Here is an 18,735-nt window from a genome sequence, read left to right on the forward strand (position 1 = left end):
AACTTTAAATGTCTAATCTAATTTAATTAAGTATAAAAAAATTAATTAATAACTCGATCAAGCCCAATATAGTGTTAGACTCGATTATAAAAATGAAAATAATACAAGAGAAAACACTTTTTCTCTTTATTTTCTTCTATTTTTTCGTTTCTCCGTGAGGATCCAAAACACTAATTTCTCAACTTTCTGTTAGGAGAATACGATTCTTTTTTTTTTTCTTTACGTGCTTCTATTTTATATGCAATGCTTAGTCAAATTACAAAATATTTATATACGTATGCAATGACCATGTTTGTGAATATAGTCACATTTCCTTTTTCGATTTTTCTTTCGGACTCAAATTTTTTCTAGTATTTAAAAGTTTTAACTTTTAATTTCCGTATTTTTATTTAAATTTCAGCAAATGTGTTATTTTAAATAAACTGTGGAAAAGGAATGTCACTTTATGAAAAAATAAATATTGTTTCTTTAGGAAGGTAAGTTTCATTTCACAAAAAGACACACGTGTGTTTATTTTAAATTAACAAAAAAAACGTGGGCATTATTTAATATAACTTTAGGGAAAAGTAATATAATTTTATGAAAATATAAGTATATTTTATTTTTCTAGAGCTAACATATTTTCGAAATTAAATATTACGGTGGCATGTATTGGGGAATTAGAATATCTAGATAAAAAAAAACACAAACATAGTACAACCTATAAATTCTTGATGCCGTTGACTTAACAAAGATAACAAAAGAGACGAATCAAGTACTAAGACAATAGATATTGAGGATAAGAATGAGTGACTGTTTAATTATCAAATTATGTATCAACAAATTTAACCACTCGTTTCCCACAAAAATAAATTTATAAAATACATGAAGAAGAGATATTTTAATACTTTTAAGTTATACATATATAATGTTATTAAAAAAAATTCAGTCTAATTCAATTGTAATGTGTAAAAATTAATGCATATTTCGATAGAAATTTGCGGATAAAAGAATATATCCGATCAATAATTAATGACCTTAATATATATTGAGAATTAAGAAATTAATTTTAAGTATAACTCAATGTTACAAATATTTAAATTTTCGAAACAATTTTAGATGTCATAAAATTTTCTGTGATATTGAATTAAAATTTTCTATATATAGGACAACAGACTTTGGTGGTATAAACTTGTATTGACTAAAAAAAGTAATAGTCTGCCATCGAAGATCATACAAATCTTAATGAATTATTTTAGTGATTAATGTTTATCAATTTTGTGCGTATGTATAGATATCACTCTCGTAAAACATTCTCATTCAATTACGCAAAAGAATTTTTTTATTTTACTCTTGTCAAATCAAAAGTGATATCAACAAAAAATCTTTTATTTAATTAAATTTTATTAATTTATCATCAAATAATTTGTTTGGACAAAATAATTAAAATATCTTATATTTTAATTATTTTATTTGGATAAATTAATTTAATTTTTATTTTAAATCAAACTCAACTCTACTCTCTCGATCAAAGATGATTCGGTATTTAATTCGGGTTAGTTTGGCTTGATCTTCAACCGAGACCGGTTTGACTTGATCTTTACCAAGTCAATTCGGCTCAACTTTTAGTTAAAGTCGGATCGTCTTTGTAGACTTGCGGACTTTTTTTCATCCTGACCAATGAGGAATTCTATAACTTATTGAATTTTGATTTCTTTTTTTTTTCTATTGAATTTCAAATTCTAATATTTTAGTTGTTTGAAATATCTATTTGAAATTCCTCAATTTAAATTTTCTTTTAATTTTAGCATTTAAACAAGTATTTTGACTTGAAGAAATTTCAAATTCTTCAAATAAATGAATTATTTTCTTAAACGACATCATTCAAACATAAAATTAGACAATGAATAACCATCGACTTCAATATTATTGATGGGCTTACTTGAAATTTTAATACTATTGATGGGTTTACTTGAAAAACAAACAACATCAATGAGACATAAACTCAATCCACCTAAGAAATTGACATTATATTCAACTAAAAAACTTAATACTATATATTTATGAGTCTTGTTTACATTATATATAACTAAATTTTATCATTTTTACCGAACGTTACACTTGAATTTTGAACATATTCAACCATATAAAATCATACATTTTCACCCAGTTATATATTAATTATATATTGTATCCTCATCTTAGTTGAAGTAAGATCTTCATACAAGAAAGAAGAAAAATGTGTGACGCAGAAAGACAAAATGCGTTGCGTATTATTGTGATTTTTTAAGAATTGAATGGAAGAAATGTTGAAGTTGAGAAAAGCGAGGAAGGAGTTGGGTGAGGTACGAGAAACACGAGAAACGTGCATGTTTATGCTTAAAGATTAATTTTCACGACGACGTATACGACAATATAACTTGGTAGTTTTAACAGCTCTTAGATTAGGGAAAATTAATTGATTAAGATATATTAATAGGGCCCATATGCTCTAACTTGCCACCATTAATTAGTTTTGCAGTTGAATTTTTAAGCCTTCTTTAAAAAGTTCACACATTTAAATTTTGAGTTAAATATGTTTTTTTTCCTTAATTTTCAGTTAATTTTGTAGTTAGTCCATTTCGAAATTTTGAATCAATTTAGTTCTTTATTTTTTGAAATACGTGAATTTAGTCATTTTAATCAAATTTTATTAGATTTATTTGACGTGTTTCGTATGTATTTCAGGATTATATTTGAGTTGTTTACACTGTTTGACACATTTTTTCTTTAATGTTAAGTCAAATACTATAATGAGACGTGCTTGAAATGTCAAATAAACTTAACAAAATTTGATTAAAAGGACTAAATTCACATATTTCAAAAAATAAAGGACTAAATTAGTTAAAATTTTGAAATAAACTAATTCTAAAATTCACTAAAATTAAGGAATAAAAAACATATTTAAACCTTAAATTTTTATTATTAATATTTAAGTGCCGACGTAGCACACATACCCCACATGCTATGCAATGAATACATAACTCAAGTTCAACATATCTACGTCAGTCCGTACGTGAGAAAATTAAGATATTCAAGTTTAAATTAGAGGTTGAGGTTCAGCCTACTTCTCCCTATTCTTGTTAGGCTTTTACTTTCTGCACCTCTACAATTTTTTCACACACCTCCAATTTGTAAATTACCATTTTACCCTCTGAACAAGTGATTTCCAATATGGAACATATCCATTACCTCTTCTATGCTTGATTGAGCAAATAATAATTACATATGGTCAAATCATTTTCAAAGATATACATTGTGATTACAAATGTGAGAAAAATTATTGAAATAAATAAAGTATCATTCTAGGGAGTCCATACCTTTATAATATTACAATATATAAAAAAATTTATTGTTTACTTTACTGAGAGAATAAATTTCTTTTTCTTTCTATTTTCAATGTACTTTTTTTTTTAATTGAACAAAATTCACTTATGATGTTAATGCACAAAATCATGAAGATCTTTTGTCACTATTAAATATAAATGGACACCCAGTTATTTTGGGCTTTCTATTAAAGTTGTTTACTGTTGTATTGAGTTTGGGCCTTCTTTCCCTGAGAACAGAAAAGAAAAACTATCGGTTGTTCCTTTTTTTTCTTTCTGCACCCCTATAAAAATCAGTGTTATAGTTTAAAATTGTCTATAAAGTTTTGCACGCATTTAATACTTTCCCCTTAATATTATTTTTGAATATTATGTAAAAGATTAGTTTATATGTATGTTTAATAAACGATAAGGTTAAAAAAAGATTTTTAATTCAACTCTGTTAAGATAATTGTTAATTTAGAAGTATATGATTAACTTATAATTTTAAGTGAGTAAACATAACCTCTCTCTTTCTCTTCATTTCTTCACCTCAAACTCAAATCCCTATTTACTTTGTTATTTATAATTTAATTAAGACAAATCAACAAACATGAGATAGGCACAAAGGAGTGAATAAATTCCTTGTAATTCCAGAGAATTGATCCATAGAAAAAGAGTAAAACTGTGGGTTGGGCTAATTGATTGAAGAAAGCGCGTGATCTGATCTATATATAGTACTCCACCACTGTCGGTGTCTGCATGTGCATCACCACCCAAATCTCGCTTTAACTAAATTTTTCTCCGTTCAAGTCCAACCCACACTGCTGCTATTATCTCAATTCGGTACTTTTCTTCATTTTACATTTGATTTCTACACATGCATTCTATACATTTTTCTTAACTTGGCATTACGCTACATTACATTACAGCATTTGGGTGATATTGGGGATGAAAAAGATTGGATTTTTGTTCTTGTTTGTCGGTGTTCACGTCTAGAGTCAAGTGGGTATTGTGTTTTGTTCTTTTTTTCTTTTTCCTCTTTGTTTATCACGTTTATGTTTGATTTATTGCGTGACAGGCACATCGAGAAATGAGTTTGAGCAATGGCAAAAGTGAAGCACCAATAGCCCGAAGTGACGGGGTAGATGGTGAGATTGTGAACAATGAGAGCAAGGTATTCAAGATCTTCGTTGGGTATGACCCGAGTGAAGATCTTGCCTTTGAGGTATGTCGGCACTCCATCTTGAAAAGGTCTTCAATTCCCGTTGAGATCATACCGATAAAGCAGTCAGATCTGAGAAAGAGGGGTTTGTATTGGCGTGAGAGGGGTCAGTTTGAGAGTACCGAGTTTTCCTTTTCTAGATTCTTGACACCTTGCCTTGCCAATTATCAAGGTTGGGCGATGTTTGTGGATTGTGATTTTCTCTACTTGGCTGATATCAAGGAACTGAGAGATTTGATTGAGGACAAGTATGCTATCATGTGTGTTCAGCATGATTATGCTCCAAAGGAGACTACTAAGATGGATGGAGCAGTGCAAACTGTGTACCCCAGAAAGAATTGGTCTTCAATGGTTCTTTATAACTGTGGTCATCCAAAGAACCGTGTTCTCACTCCTGAGACTGTCAACACACAGACTGGTGCTTTTCTTCACAGGTTTCAATGGCTGGAGGATGATGAAATTGGATCCATTCCTTTTGTTTGGAATTTTCTTGAGGGACATAACAAGGTTGTTGAGAACGATCCTCTTACTTTGCCCAAGGCCATCCATTATACTCGTGGAGGACCATGGTTTGAAGCTTGGAAAAACTGTGAATTTGCTGATCTATGGGTCAGTGAAATGGAAGATTACCGCAAGCAAGTTAAGAAAGAATCTGCCAATTAGAGTCAATCAATCAGCTTAATCTTGTTATTTATTGAGAATCAGTTATAGTGATGTATTATTCTTTTATGTCATTCGTTCTGAAAAATCTGAATCTGGTGATTCATGTTATGAGAGCAGGAGAGTAGTCACTGCTGGTCTAAAACTAGAGTTTAGTGCTATTCTTTACAGTATTACACTATTATATTGATAGCTATTTAAGAGAAAATGCTGCTGATGATGTAATTCATTTTTTATTTGTTTGAGGATTTCCCTAGGACTTTAAGGGAGAGGTACAAAAGCACCACTCTGTATTGAATATTTTAATGTACCACTCTGTATTGAATATTTTAATGGAGCTTTAGTAGAAGATTATATATTAATTATATGTTCCAATATAGGTATCAGCTTCTGCTTAGGCTGTAAAACTTCTTCCCAATCTAGAGAGACTATGATTTCATTGCTTGTATTGGTGTAAAAAGTGTAGTATCATTGTAACTACACAAGAATACCATTATTCATTACTAATATATTGCAAGACTTGCTTGGTTTCAAACTGTTTAACTGCAAAACTTGGCTTTATTCATTACAAATATATTGCAAGACTTGCTTGGTTCAAACTGTTTAACTGCAAAACTTGGCTGGTATCAACTGTGTGACAGTTATTGGGTATTTGTATTGATTCATGGTAACCATAGAACAGAACAAATGAGGACGATTTAGATAAAGTTATTGAGATATTTTAAAAAAAGCATCAGGTCTAGTTTGTCATGTTTGGTCTATTTTAAAGAACTAATCTAACAAAACCTAATCAAAGGGTTGGTTAGTGGATAAATGTTTTTTGTAGTATGAAATCCAGATTGAATCAATATGATCTTATTTGTTCAGTTTAAATTATATAACCGAGTCAATTGATTCAAACATTTGTATATTTTACAAATAAAAAATTGCAAAATTTAAAACAAATATAATACAAAAGTATTGAACAAAACAGTAAAAAGTTTAAAAAAGAGAGAGAAGAGAATCTTACTTATCCAAATAAGACTAAACACTGTACTGGTCATAACTGTTTGAACCCTCACTAATTCTTATGACATTTGATTACAATCAGATTTAAAATTATGTAAGAATAAAATCCACTTATTTTAATGAAATTACTGAATGGTTAAGTTAATTAAATAAAAAAGGAAAGTAGAATTCACTGGTGTTAGTGCATTACCCTCACTGTGAAATCCTAAGGCTAACAAACAGTTTCTCACAATATAAAGAACATTCCAAGGTCGTTTTCTAACACACTATCCAATATAATGAAATCCAATATAACTTTCATTGCATAATAAGATTAAGCAATGCTTTGTATATGAATGTTGGTATGACATTCACAAAAATCATAATGATGAGTTGCCACCATTATCAATTTTAAGCTTCCTTTGATATACAATCAATTGGATAACAAATAGTGAGAGAATAAACTCACATACGCTAACAAATATATTAACACTTATATAATAAATGCCTAGAGACCTAACATATTTTTCTTTTTAAATTTTTCTATCAGATCTTCCTCAGATGGAATCTCAGCACCAGCTTCTGAGGTGTTGAACCACCATTCCATGATTTCTTCCTGCTCAAATGCACAGAAAAACCATCCCCAAAATAGGAATTAGATAACCATTTCCATGATGCTGCTTTTGTAATCACTGAACCAAATAGCTTCAATACCAATACATTCACAATGATTATTACCTCAAGAAAATCATGATTGGATATATACTGACTTTCTACCATACACTTGATACTCCCCACTTTCACCGAGAAAGATTTTCGTGTATTCTGCTCTGAAGATTGTCTCCTGGATTGTGTCTCTGGATAAACAAGAACAGGGAAGAAGAAAAAGTTAATAAAACAAATGAAAACAGCAATCTTGTAGTCAGAAAAGAAAAAAACAGAAGTCATGTAACATAATTCATGCTTGTTTTACAAGGAAAGAACAAGGTGTGATTTTCTTGATACCATTTATGCATGCCACAAGGTATCCAGTTCCCCCAATTCCTTCTTTCCACTTCCCAAGCCTCAGCCGCAAGAAAAAACCATCAAGTTGTGAGATTGAGCCATGAGTATTTATCCATCTGATGTCAATCACAGTCTGTTAAGTAACCACAAAGATCCACTTGTTTTATAAGTGACAAAAGTATACTATATTATAACTATCCACAAATATAAATCTCTGTCTTCGCCATGATATTTTATGCACTACCTTTAGTTTTATATCTCCTTTTAATTTTCAGTTAACCCTTCACCTGCTAGAAAGATTAGAGAATATAGACTTTTTAACTCAGTTTATTTGTTGGCTAACTTTTCTTCTATTACAGTAACATGTTTCGTTAGTTAGATTTTTACATTTTTTGGGATGTAAGACTAACTGTGAATCTTGAAGTGTTGCATTGTAGTTTTTCACAAAGGGGTCCTCTCAGGACATTGTGAAAATATTTCTATAGATCCATTCTTTCACACAAAAAAGTGAAGGTGTCTATATCTCAGTTCACCTACTTTTATGCATATATTAACTTTTTCTGGAGTCCCTATGACAGTGGATGGGAATCAAGTTAAGGATGACCTAATGATAAGACAGTTTCAACTCATGGAGTTGCACGCAACTTCAATATACTTAAATGTTTGGTGGATCAAATTATGCAATGAAAAATGAATCTTTTCACAAGAAACAAGATCTGGGAAAATAACACTGTCAACGAATGAAAAAGAAGGTTCTCTATAAAACTTTTTCCCATAAATGTGCAAACTAATGACTTTATATATCTGACATCTACCCTTATACTATAACCATGAATACTGGGATTAAGAATAATTAGTTTGCATCATTCACGTAATTTGGCAATTGCATGAAATGACAAAGTATAAGTGTTGTCTGGTATTACTTACTTCAGGATTTCAGTGCGGGACAGTCGAAGTTTCTTCACTGCATCAAATATTTTCTTTGGCAAGTGTGAAGTCTGCTTTTCAGTCAATTTGGATGGAGTTGACATAGGATTTTCTCTGAATTTGTTTTCCTCTGAACTTGAACCACAGTCTTTCTTGAATGAAGCACTGTTCCCTTCCTTGAAGGTCATAATTTCATTTGATTTCCGCTTCAAACAAATATCTTGACCTGCTCGGTGATCAGTTTCACCATTAACAGAACCACCAGATAAAACTCGCTCATCCTCATCAAGCCTGACACTCTCTTGATTAGCTTTCAGTTCATGTTTCCTAACTGAGATTGATGTGGGACAAGAAACTGCCCAGTGGTTGGGCTCAAAACATATGATGCATATACAAGGACATTCTTCTAATCCTCCACATGAATCTATATTCTTCTGGAGATCTGCCAGCTTGTTCTCTGCAATTTCCGAACAATCAGAGAGTTGATGGCCCCTTTTTCCACAAAACAAGCACAACATATTAACCTGCTTGGCATTATCTGCTGTGTTTGCTGGCATGATATGTTTGATGGCACCAAATCTCCTAGCAAACATTGAAGACATTGGCTCTAAATTTCGGAGTCCTGGAGAAGATGAAAGGGCTTTGAACTTGTACTTTGATTTAAGATCATTCTCTTCTTTAAGATCAGTAGAGACCTCCGTCTCATTGCTGGGTTGTTCTCTCAAGGGAGCAGTGAATTTTGGCGAAAAACGAGTTATCCAGAGACTTCCCAGATTTTCTCTTCTGTGACAAGTATTCTCTTCTTCCTTTCTGTCAGATAGCACATTGGAATCAATGTTGTCATTGTTATCTGTATTCTGTTTGGTTGAAGATGAATGTGGCGCCACTTCTTCTTTGTCCCTACTAAAGCTAAAGATGGAATTATTTTTAGTCTCCATTATGTTACTTTTGCTGCTTTCTTGACAGTTGAAAAAATTTAGAGGTTTAATCTGAGGTTGTGATGACGGGCCAGCTTCATGTCTTCCAGTAGATACTTCAAACTTATTCGACCGCAAACAAAGTTTGGAAGGGCTATTATTCTCTGCACAACAGGTTATTGGAGTAGCATTTATACCATGTTCAGTGTTAACTGGCTCTAAATCCTCACTACTCTTTCCTTCTTGATGGATTCTTGTTTCTACATTCTTCAAGCTTGGACAATATATGGACTGAAAAATGGATTTGAATCCTGTTATTTTTTGCTCAGAATCTTGATTCGTATCGCATGCGATGAGTCTCTCGTCAGGCTGTAGGTTATGATGCTTTGGATTTGCAAGAGAAAGAGCTAAAGTGTTTGAATCATTTTGAATTGACTGAGAGAGTCCTTTCACCATGTTTGAAATCCAATTCATGAATGAGCTATCCTGTTTGACATAGGATTTTGAACCAGAAGTTTCTTCCATTTGCCTTTTGACTCTTTTACTCCCTATTATCAACTGTTGTTGAAAGTTTCTTCTCTTCTTACCTGTTGGAAAAAAGCCAGCACTGTTGCAGCTCTCAACACTTGAATGGCTGTCATTGTCCTCCCTCGACAACACAACATTTGCATCCCCGTCCGATAAAGATTTTTCCTTGCCTTTGTTTATTGCCATATAAATCCTACTATGACACGGAGAATGCATGGCTGGAAGAATCTTATCACATGGTAGCATCATTTCATTGTCCTGAAGTTTGTTTTCAATCCCATGAACATTAATTCCACTTGTTCCAGCACAAGCAGCTTCAAAGTTATCAATCCGTAAATCATTCTCTGCACTAAATTCCAGTTTTTGTAAAGGTCTTCTGCTGGAGGATGCTAAATTAGTCCCTGGAGCATCAGAGCCTTTGAATTCCACTACAGGCTCAACTGCAGTATGTAAATTACCAGTTACTACAGCCTTTTTTCCAAGAGCAATATCTACACCTCCATCAGAATGTCTTCCTGGAGAAGGATTTTGGTCCATATTTGGTTTGATTTCTTCTGATTGAAGAAATAAATTGTCCAATGTTCCTAACAAATAAAATAATACATTTCAGAGGTATTCACAAAAGGGAAGAATTTGAACTTTTCTTTAACAGAAACAAAAAGTCCAATAAATCTTCTTCTTTAAACAGAAAGGATATGCTTCGAGTTTCAGTGCCTGTATATTATTTTGTATTATGCAGCCAAAAACCATTAACAAGAATTAAACAAATTAGAATGTACCACAAACATGTGCACAAATATTATCCTCATATCAATGCAAATATTCACGTATTTAACTGCTTTAAGGTCTAAAACTTTCTTTGGTGACTCCCTTTTGTAAGCATTAAGCTCTTCATTAAGGGCACGTTTCACCTTTAACTATCTTGATGACAGCACATACCTGACATAGCAGAAAATTTGTTCCCCTCTATCCCAGACATGTAATTAGTTCCAATGTTGCCTTGATCACCAGCAACCTTTTCACAATTGTTCACCAGATTCCCACTTTCATCACACGGCAAATTAGGTGTTGTTGCTGTGGTGTTCACTATATCTTTATGACCAACAGATCCTGCCAGATGAGTTCTGTAGGATTGAGAAAATGATTCCAGGAAAAAGTGACCAGAAAGACACAAACTCTAACTCACAAGTCCCAGTTAAGTATTTAACTAATTTGGACCTGAAAATCTACTGTAAAGCCTCCTTTTCTTGCATCTATACACTACTTACCTATATCATCTTCTTCATAGGCTTTAAACTTGGCCTTGACACCTGAATCACCAGTGGCATGCATGGTAGGAGCATCTGCTTCAGCAATATCACCCTTGGCACATACAACTGCTAAAGGTTTCACAAAATCATCATCTAAAGGGTTATCAGGGGTAGAACTACCACCAGTAAAATTTTGTGGCTGAGCAAGAACCATACAGCTCGTTCCAAGTTCCCGAAAAAGTGAAGTATTTTTATCAGCAAAACTTGAATCGGCACATCTAAGACTCAAACCTTTATCTGGTGACCAAACTATTTCAGATAGGGGGTCAGTGGCAGCAAATGTCATGTCCACCCTGGAGGCTGCATTTGCACCTGCACCTGAGTCATTATTTAATTTTTTCCAAACGCACTGGTTAGCATTATTGAGAAAGAGTTCAATATCAGTCTTTGGTTTTATTTTCTTGTTTTCGGCACTCATCTTCAGAAGCATAAACTCTTCACAAAAAGATCCTGAAATATTATTACAATTAAAAGTAACCTTCAGCGTAGCACTTCAAGTGAAAATTCTGAAAGCAGGGTAAAGATGTTGAGCCAAGGCAACTGAAAATAATGGGTTGGTGACTCATTATTCAGCTTTCTAAGATGCATCATATTGGAAAACATTCTGAATAGACACATTTGTTTCAACGAACCCTTATGCTAACATCTTTCGGTAACATTCTTAATCCAAGTGTTTCACAAATGCAAAAAGCAATAAATTTTAGAACATTAAGTGAAGCTTATAATATTTGCGACAAGACAAGGAGGAGAAACAACCACATAATTAAGCATTATCAAATATGCAGAAAAAACAGTTAAAAGTAATTTACTGCCACAGATGTTGTGAAGAATCAAACATACCAAAAGCTAACGTTGCCAGGTACAGGCTTATGAATGGTATTTCTATAAGCACCTATAAGCACCTAGTGGGGTTCAAGTGTGGACAAAGAACAAGGGCACCACTACAACCATCATCTTGGGCAGAACTAGAAAGGGTTCAACTCGATCATTTGGTTACATATATGGAAACATGAGACTATAACCATTTTTGACAAAGAAAATAACAAACTTCAAATATTTTCCTTTACATATCCTATCACAAAGCAATATATTGCAGGCTAGTAAAAAGAAAAGGCTAGAACTAGACTAGAAGCTACTACACTCCAAACTCAAAATTCAGCTCAAAGTAGAATAACAGAGTTAATTTTGAAGCTTAAATGAGAAGTGAAAGAGAGAAACTTTACCAGTTTTGTTTGATCCATTAAGCAAAGCAACAAAAGGGTACTAAGAAAAAAAGAAGAGAGAGAGAAAAAGAAAGAGAATGGAGTTGGGGGGCAGTTGCAGAAGAAGTGCTGGTATAACAGTTACATGAAGCTGTCTACCTTTTTTCTTTTCTGTGAGGTTGAGAATATGCCACGTGGACACACTCTCTGCCACTGACCACCCACGTACCTTGGATCATTGCAATTTGCAGTGTTTCATTGACACTGTTTACCTCTGTCAATCTCTCGATTTATTTATTCTTCAAGATTTTTACAACTTTAAAAGATACAATAAAATAATAATATTTTTTATTTTTAATTAATTCATTTTGAATGATTGTGTATTTTAAGATAAAAGTGTTATCTCCTGTTAGATGGATGTATAGTAGAGAATAAGATATTTGACAGTTTATTGTAATTTGAAAATCTTTAATAGAAGAAATAGTCGTTTTGTTTATTTTAGTACGTGGTTTAAATGAGTGAAAAAAAAATCATTTCAACTTTTTTTTTTTAACTTGTACGAATAATATCAAATATTAACAACAAATTTACGTGTGTATATATATATATATATCCTGCTGAAGGTAATTTAATCTTCCAGTTCATACTTTTATCAAGACATCAAGAATAAAAGAAAGAATTTAGACAATTCTTACATATGATTCATGATTAAAGAGTTCTTTCAATATATCTAAAAGTCTTATATATTAGAAGTTAAAGAAAAGATTCATTCGTATACACTATTCTCTCAACCATCTTTTAAAATTAAGCCCAGAAAGAAAAAAAAAACTTCCAACTAACATATGGAATATGATATGAAGAGAAAGTCTTGAATTAAATTCAGAAATGATATATCTGTTATCATCTTTTGAAGATTGCACCACACCCTACATTCTTAGAACATCTCTGGTGATTTTAATTCAGAATTCTTGCCGTCATTCTCACAAAAACATAAACAATGTCAATTTACTTATTGAATAACTAGACGAAAAAGATACAATAATAAGGTGCATAACACAACCATATAAGTTTGATCCATGACCAAGGAAAATTTAAAAAGATATATATCACAAGTGCGCGTTAATAACAGTATGAATTAAATGTTTGTTGAGATTGTCAAGTGTGAAAGCTATGATGCAACTTTCAAATTAGTTTAGATGATGAAAAAGATATGTAGAAGAGATAAAAGGGACAAATAAGAATATTAACAATTTCCATTATTAATCACAACCAAACTTGTACCCAGAAAATATTAAATATAAATAATTTCAGTTTTATCTACTAAAGTTATTTATAACAAATTGGACAAGTATTTTTGAGTTGTCAATTCCTGTTTCACTAGAAGAAAATTAGACAAAATCATGTTTCATTAGTCGAACGTCACGACGAAATGTTGGATAACGCGGAACATGATATCAAATGACATCTATTCCCCTGTTCAGAAGTGCAGTTACAGAATTATTGAACAAGGATTTGATAATAGATATAAAAGGACACCAGATTTCTCAATCCGACAAAGTCATTAAATTTCTATTATTATGTCCCTTGCGCTTATTCTGTTTGTACTTCTTTTGGTTAACGTGCTAAAAGCATTTTAAATGGTGGAGTTGATTCTGGGAAATATAGAGAATTGTGCTTCACAGTTTGACAAGAATTCGTTCCATAAAAATACACAACAGCAAGAATTTAATTGCAGCTTATGATTCTATATCGCGAGACGATCAAATCAGTAAAAGAAATAAAATAAAAATGGTGATGATAATATAACGCAAAATTAGCATTCGACACAGATAAATGATAGTCTAAATATATTTATGATGAATATTCCGAATGGTGATAAGTAGATATTCTTCCCATTGACCAGATCCTGGACAACTCACCTCCGCGCAAGTCTGTGCCCTGCTCCCAATAACAACGCTCTCCCTATAGCCCCATTATGAAGACCCAAAACCAGAGCAACAGTGCCACCTAGAGCCACCCACTTCCAATCAATGCCATGACCCTTTTGTGCAATATTGCACATAGCTTGCATCCCATCTTCCATGGAAGACGAAGACTCCGAGGAATGCATGTTTGTGTCAGAAGAAATCTTAGTTGTTTTACTTGCCATCAATGCACATCTTGATAAAGAAGAATCTGTTTTCCTAGCATTCTGGTAAGCTCTCATTCCTAAGTGCAATTTCTTGACAGCTCCCCACATTCCATGGCGAACTCCCAACTTGGCAACATCTTTGGGAATCCCCATGTCTTCATAATGTAACAGGGTAACCTCGCATGCAGACAACTGACCATCTCCTTTGCGAGATTCCACTGCATCAATTTCACATAATCAGTACTTAAACCACCACCATTGAATTGCTTTAAGGATAACAAACACATAATAATTGTTCTGACAGTTCTTACCAGGTTTGATCACCCAACTAGAAAAGTAGAGCTCCACACGTCTGGGCTTATCCCGTATTGGCAAACTGGGATGGGGTACTCCCTACAACATTGGAGATTAAATAGGAACAATCATTGTGGTTACTCTGAATATTCCATATCTATTTTACGTCTAATTTGTGATCAATTGGCGGCATATTTAATGCAAAACACATGGAAAACAATAAAACATCAATATTTTAGGTTTTGGGTGGCAAAGTAAAGATACTTTGCTAGTATAAATTCACATTGCTAGCATAAATTCAAATTCATACTAGGAAAGGTAGCATGGTAAATATACTTACATATGATTAAGAGTTAAGAGAAATTTTGACTTTTCCGCAAGGCTTTGGAAAAAAATTGACGTGTATGATTGAGTAACTACAAGTGAGAGAAGTTATGTTGGCGAGACTAAAGACATCCCTAGAATAATAGGTCTACATCAAGACTTGGTCTCAAGCCTATACTTGTTTAACCAATCATAAAGATGCTTACTAGGGACATAAAATAAAGGCCTTTTCTTTTCATATAATATATTTTGATTGAAAAAGCAAGGAAGAGAAGTAAAACAAGAGCATTGGAGATAGACAATAAAGTCAAAAGGTTTCTTCTAGACTAGGAGAAGAAAAGGTCCGTGTTTCACAATTTTAACAAAGAGACATAGGTAAATAACTTGGACATAAAAGTGGGAGATGTCATACCATAAATTTCTGACTTTAAGTACCTTGAATTAATAATACAAAATGATAGGTAAATTATTAATGTCATGCAGAGGATACAAGTTGGACGGCTAAAATGGAGAAAGGCTTCTGAGAGTTATTTGAGATCACAAAGTACTCAAAAAACTCGAAGGAAAGTCCTATAATACTGTTATACGATCATCAATACTCTACTAAGAGTGTTCATCAATCAATCCAATACAACATTGTGGTAATCAGATTGAAATAAAAAAAAAAGAAAGAAAAAACGACTTTTTTTTTCATTGGATTTGAAAGTGAGAATCTATATTGAAAACAAATCCAAACCAAACTTTGTTGTAATTCAAATAAAAAATATTCAATAGTTAGTCATATGTCCATGCAATTAAGAACTAAGAGATTATTATGAGAATATCTTTAACCTATAACTTCAACTATGCTGTGAATTACATGAGATGTGTTATTTGATGTAGGAATAATTTGCGCATTTCAATATTGCATCATTTATTAAAATATTTCTAAACTTTTTCAAAAAGCCAAAACCATGCAGTCTAACTCATAATAAATTGGATTGAATTGAATTGAACTTTACAATCAAGGTATCAAATCAACCGGATGATCAGATAACAAAACTAAGGAGTTTAGAAAAGGTATTTTTCCTTCAAAATCAATTCAAATCCAATCCGCAAACACCCCCACACTCTACAGTATGTTGGGCATTAAAAGAATAATAAGAGAAAAGAGCAGCAAAAAATAGCGTGTTAAGATGTTTGTGGACAGATATAAAATGATAATTGTTCTAACCAAGAGATATGGAGATCCCCTATTAATGTCTTGTCTTTCCATGGGTTGTTGTCTTCTGTATTTATGGTGAGTTTTGTCCCTAAAGAGTTGCAATTCGGTTTCTACAATCATGGACTTGTCCTTCTTGATTTTCCTCTAATTATCTTATTATGCTCCTTATTACGTTTTATTTAATTATATTGGCAAGATAATACCATCTATGACCTGGATATTAACCCATATTATAAAATAAATCAACATTTATTACTAGATCTCGCTTTTTGAATAGGGTAAGGTCGGCAGGAAGATATATCAGCACAATTATATACAAGTAGATATTAATGTATCACTTATCCAAAAAAAGATGATTAGAAAATTGGTTAAGATAGTTTAGACGTATACAAAAAAGCTACTGAGGACACTGGTGAGTAGAGTAGAGAGAATACTTTTAACCCTATTGATGAAGACTCAAGAATATTGGAAGACATTATTAAAAGAGATCCAATGGTGAATAAAATCCCTAAAACTTTGATATTTTTAATTGAGCCTAATGATGTTTTGTTTCATGTAGCCAATTTCACATAGTAAGATAAAACTATTGTTGGCCACTCTGCTGTTATCAGGGTGAATAACTACATCAATAAAATAACTAGTTCAACTTATGCTATCAACTTAATGCGTGAAACTTGGTTAAAAAAACAATGTGCAGAATTTGCGAGGGGATGCGAGAAACTTGGTTCAAAAACAATTTTCAAAATTTGTGAGGGGAGAGGTAGTGGGACCAATTTCCACTCATTCCTTTCCTAATTCATTACTCAATTGTTTCTAGCTAGAAATTAGACATTCACTGTTAGAGTCATCACATAAGTGGGACTTTCTTTTCAAAGTGATAGAAGTCCGTCGTGGCCTTGTCATCGGGAGAGGAGTATAAACAAGAGAAAATGCCATAAAATTATAACGAACCATGTTAGAGCCATACCTTAGTGACACAATAGTACGTGTTTCCAGACTGCCATATTCTTCGAGCAATAATATATTCTCTATCACTGCAGAAGAAGGGGAACTACAGACAAAAGGAGTACATGAAGAATCAGTGAACCGTACCATTGAACAAAATTAAAATAGAAGTCTTTAAGATCTTTGGGGTAAATACCTTTTTAATCCAGTGAGAGATCATTGTCCCATTATGAGGGCATTCCTCCAATACTTTGCAGTATGCAAGCATAGGATCCCATTTAGGACGGAAGTCATCGTCCCAGAAGAAATCCCTCACTAACTCTGGGGTTGCATCTTCAAAGACGGTTCTGCTACGGTAAACTGTAGGACCTGTCTGTTCACATATCCAGATACAACATCAGACGGTGGTCTATTTCTAAGGTGGAAGTGGAAAAACAAAAGGAAATAATCATCAAATATTGATGGTGAGGATGTATTTTTCATTTGGAAGAGGAACATAGAATAGAGAAAAAGTTGATAACATAAATATACTTTAACTACAAGGTAAACATGCCTCTGATCGGAAAATATACAAAACTAATAAGTAATGCAAGATGTGTATGATTTTTGCCAGTTTATAATGTATAGACAGTTGAAATGAGATGAAAATTAAACCTCGGAATCTACCTCAGGATCATGACGCCAAGCTTTGTATTGCATGTTTGGTGTTGACCTCTCCATAAAACATTGCCGGTCCATCAACCCAACTTTCCCTTCAAGAAGATGAAGAAAATGCTCCAAATCAGCCTGTGTAACAGTGTCCTGCCCACTCTCCTCAGCCCAATCACCGGACCTAATGATTGTGAATTAACCAATTAGCCAAACAAATAATAAAGCGATCAATTCTTCATCTACCAACACAGCACAGTAAATCATAAAATCCGATAGCTAGTAGAAAGAAATTACGATAACAATAATTAAACACCAATCCAACAATGTTATCAATGCTACATACCGAGTGGTGCGCTCGATGGCGTTGGAGTCGGCAACATCAGATTGCGAGGGCGAGGGATCTTCAGCTTTTGCCTTGGCCTTGCCTTTGAAATTGGACCAATAGGTACGGCAAATGGAGAAGGCGGAGACGGCGGTGAAGGCGAACCAGAGGCGGCGAGCGCCGAACCCCGGTGGCGCCGTCCAGAGAAAGCGTAACTTGCTACGGAGGCCGAGGAAGAGGAGCCCCGTCCAGCGCGGGCGCCACGACCAGCCGATCACGAGGCCGATCATGACAGCCAACCAAATCGGAACCGCGCATAGCAAAATGTCGACGAATGTCTCCGTTATGGAGGGTTTCTTGAGAAACTCTCCCATGTCAAAGAAAGAATCCTCCATTTTCCACAGAAAATGAAAGATCCCTCTTTCTCTCTCTATCACTCCTCTTTATCTATCTCTATCTCTATCTCTCTCCTCGCTTTTCTTGGTGTTTTGCAGCAACAAACAATAGAATCAAGAGATGAAGGAAACCTTGTTGCAGAGGACACAACCAACGAGTTCACCCTCTTCCATCTTCAACAATCCAATCGCCAACAGGATAGGCTTTCTTTTTTCCCCTCTTTCTCTCGCTCAGAGAAACCCGCCACGTGTCACTCCACCTGCCGTCGATTTATTTGCATTAAATATTAGAAAGCATTTGTTAGGTTCGACGGTTCAAGTCCCCACCCTTCTTCTCCGATTAAATCCAAACCAAATGCCGCGTAAATTTGTTCAAGACAACCTA

General features: G+C 33.4%; 3 protein-coding genes across 8 annotated transcripts; 1 reads left to right on the forward strand and 2 right to left on the reverse strand.

Annotated features, from left to right (window-relative positions):
• Nucleotides 1-3,916: 3,916 nt before the first annotated feature.
• On the forward strand, nucleotides 3,917-5,748 carry LOC114174734 (protein CDI). Of its 2 annotated transcripts, XM_028059584.1 has the most exons (3): nucleotides 3,986-4,169; nucleotides 4,256-4,328; nucleotides 4,405-5,748. In XM_028059584.1, exon 3 carries the CDS (start codon nucleotides 4,417-4,419, stop codon nucleotides 5,209-5,211), a length of 795 nt encoding a protein of 264 aa, XP_027915385.1. In that variant the 5' UTR covers nucleotides 3,986-4,169; nucleotides 4,256-4,328; nucleotides 4,405-4,416; the 3' UTR covers nucleotides 5,212-5,748. The 2 variants fall into 2 exon arrangements, with proteins under 2 accessions (XP_027915384.1, XP_027915385.1); XM_028059583.1 differs by lacking the exon at nucleotides 4,256-4,328 and having other exon boundaries at nucleotides 3,917-4,169.
• A 744-nt stretch (nucleotides 5,749-6,492) lies between these two features.
• LOC114174017 lies at nucleotides 6,493-12,324 on the reverse strand. 5 transcript variants are annotated; one of them, XM_028058749.1, is made up of 8 exons: nucleotides 12,106-12,324; nucleotides 11,114-11,332; nucleotides 10,841-10,948; nucleotides 10,512-10,682; nucleotides 8,128-10,156; nucleotides 7,201-7,316; nucleotides 6,934-7,052; nucleotides 6,493-6,811 (listed from the first exon to the last, which is right to left on the reverse strand). In XM_028058749.1, the coding sequence occupies exons 2-8, from the start codon at nucleotides 11,310-11,312 to the stop codon at nucleotides 6,704-6,706; spliced, it is 2,850 nt and encodes a 949-aa protein (XP_027914550.1). In that variant the 5' UTR covers nucleotides 11,313-11,332; nucleotides 12,106-12,324; the 3' UTR covers nucleotides 6,493-6,703. The 5 variants fall into 5 exon arrangements, with proteins under 5 accessions (XP_027914550.1, XP_027914548.1, XP_027914547.1 ...); XM_028058747.1 differs by having other exon boundaries at nucleotides 11,039-11,332; XM_028058746.1 differs by having other exon boundaries at nucleotides 10,841-11,332.
• A 1,422-nt stretch (nucleotides 12,325-13,746) lies between these two features.
• On the reverse strand, nucleotides 13,747-18,350 carry LOC114173824. Its single transcript, XM_028058452.1, has 6 exons — nucleotides 17,977-18,350; nucleotides 17,649-17,814; nucleotides 17,179-17,355; nucleotides 17,005-17,088; nucleotides 14,527-14,608; nucleotides 13,747-14,433 (listed from the first exon to the last, which is right to left on the reverse strand). Exons 1-6 carry the CDS (start codon nucleotides 18,348-18,350, stop codon nucleotides 14,000-14,002), a joined length of 1,317 nt encoding a protein of 438 aa, XP_027914253.1. The 3' UTR covers nucleotides 13,747-13,999.
• Nucleotides 18,351-18,735: the final 385 nt, after the last annotated feature.

The sequence above is a fragment of the Vigna unguiculata genome, chromosome 2, assembly GCF_004118075.2.
Source record: "Vigna unguiculata cultivar IT97K-499-35 chromosome 2, ASM411807v1, whole genome shotgun sequence".
NCBI lineage: Eukaryota > Viridiplantae > Streptophyta > Magnoliopsida > Fabales > Fabaceae > Vigna > Vigna unguiculata.

Coding starts and splice junctions, on each gene's coding strand:
- LOC114174734 (XM_028059583.1), top strand. CDS start 4,417: ATGAGTTTGAGCAATGGCAAAAGTGAAGCACCAATAGCCCGAAGTGAC.
- LOC114174017 (XM_028058746.1), bottom strand. CDS start 11,312: ATGCTTCTGAAGATGAGTGCCGAAAACAAGAAAATAAAACCAAAGACT. Junction 10,683..10,840: donor CTATGAAGAAGATGATATAG/GTAAGTAGTGTA, acceptor CTCATCTGGCAG/GATCTGTTGGTCATAAAGAT. Junction 7,053..7,200: donor CCTTGTGGCATGCATAAATG/GTATCAAGAAAA, acceptor TTGTTTATCCAG/AGACACAATCCAGGAGACAA.
- LOC114173824 (XM_028058452.1), bottom strand. CDS start 18,350: ATGGAGGATTCTTTCTTTGACATGGGAGAGTTTCTCAAGAAACCCTCC. Junction 17,815..17,976: donor GCCATCGAGCGCACCACTCG/GTATGTAGCATT, acceptor CACAATCATTAG/GTCCGGTGATTGGGCTGAGG. Junction 17,356..17,648: donor CTTGGCGTCATGATCCTGAG/GTAGATTCCGAG, acceptor ATATGTGAACAG/ACAGGTCCTACAGTTTACCG.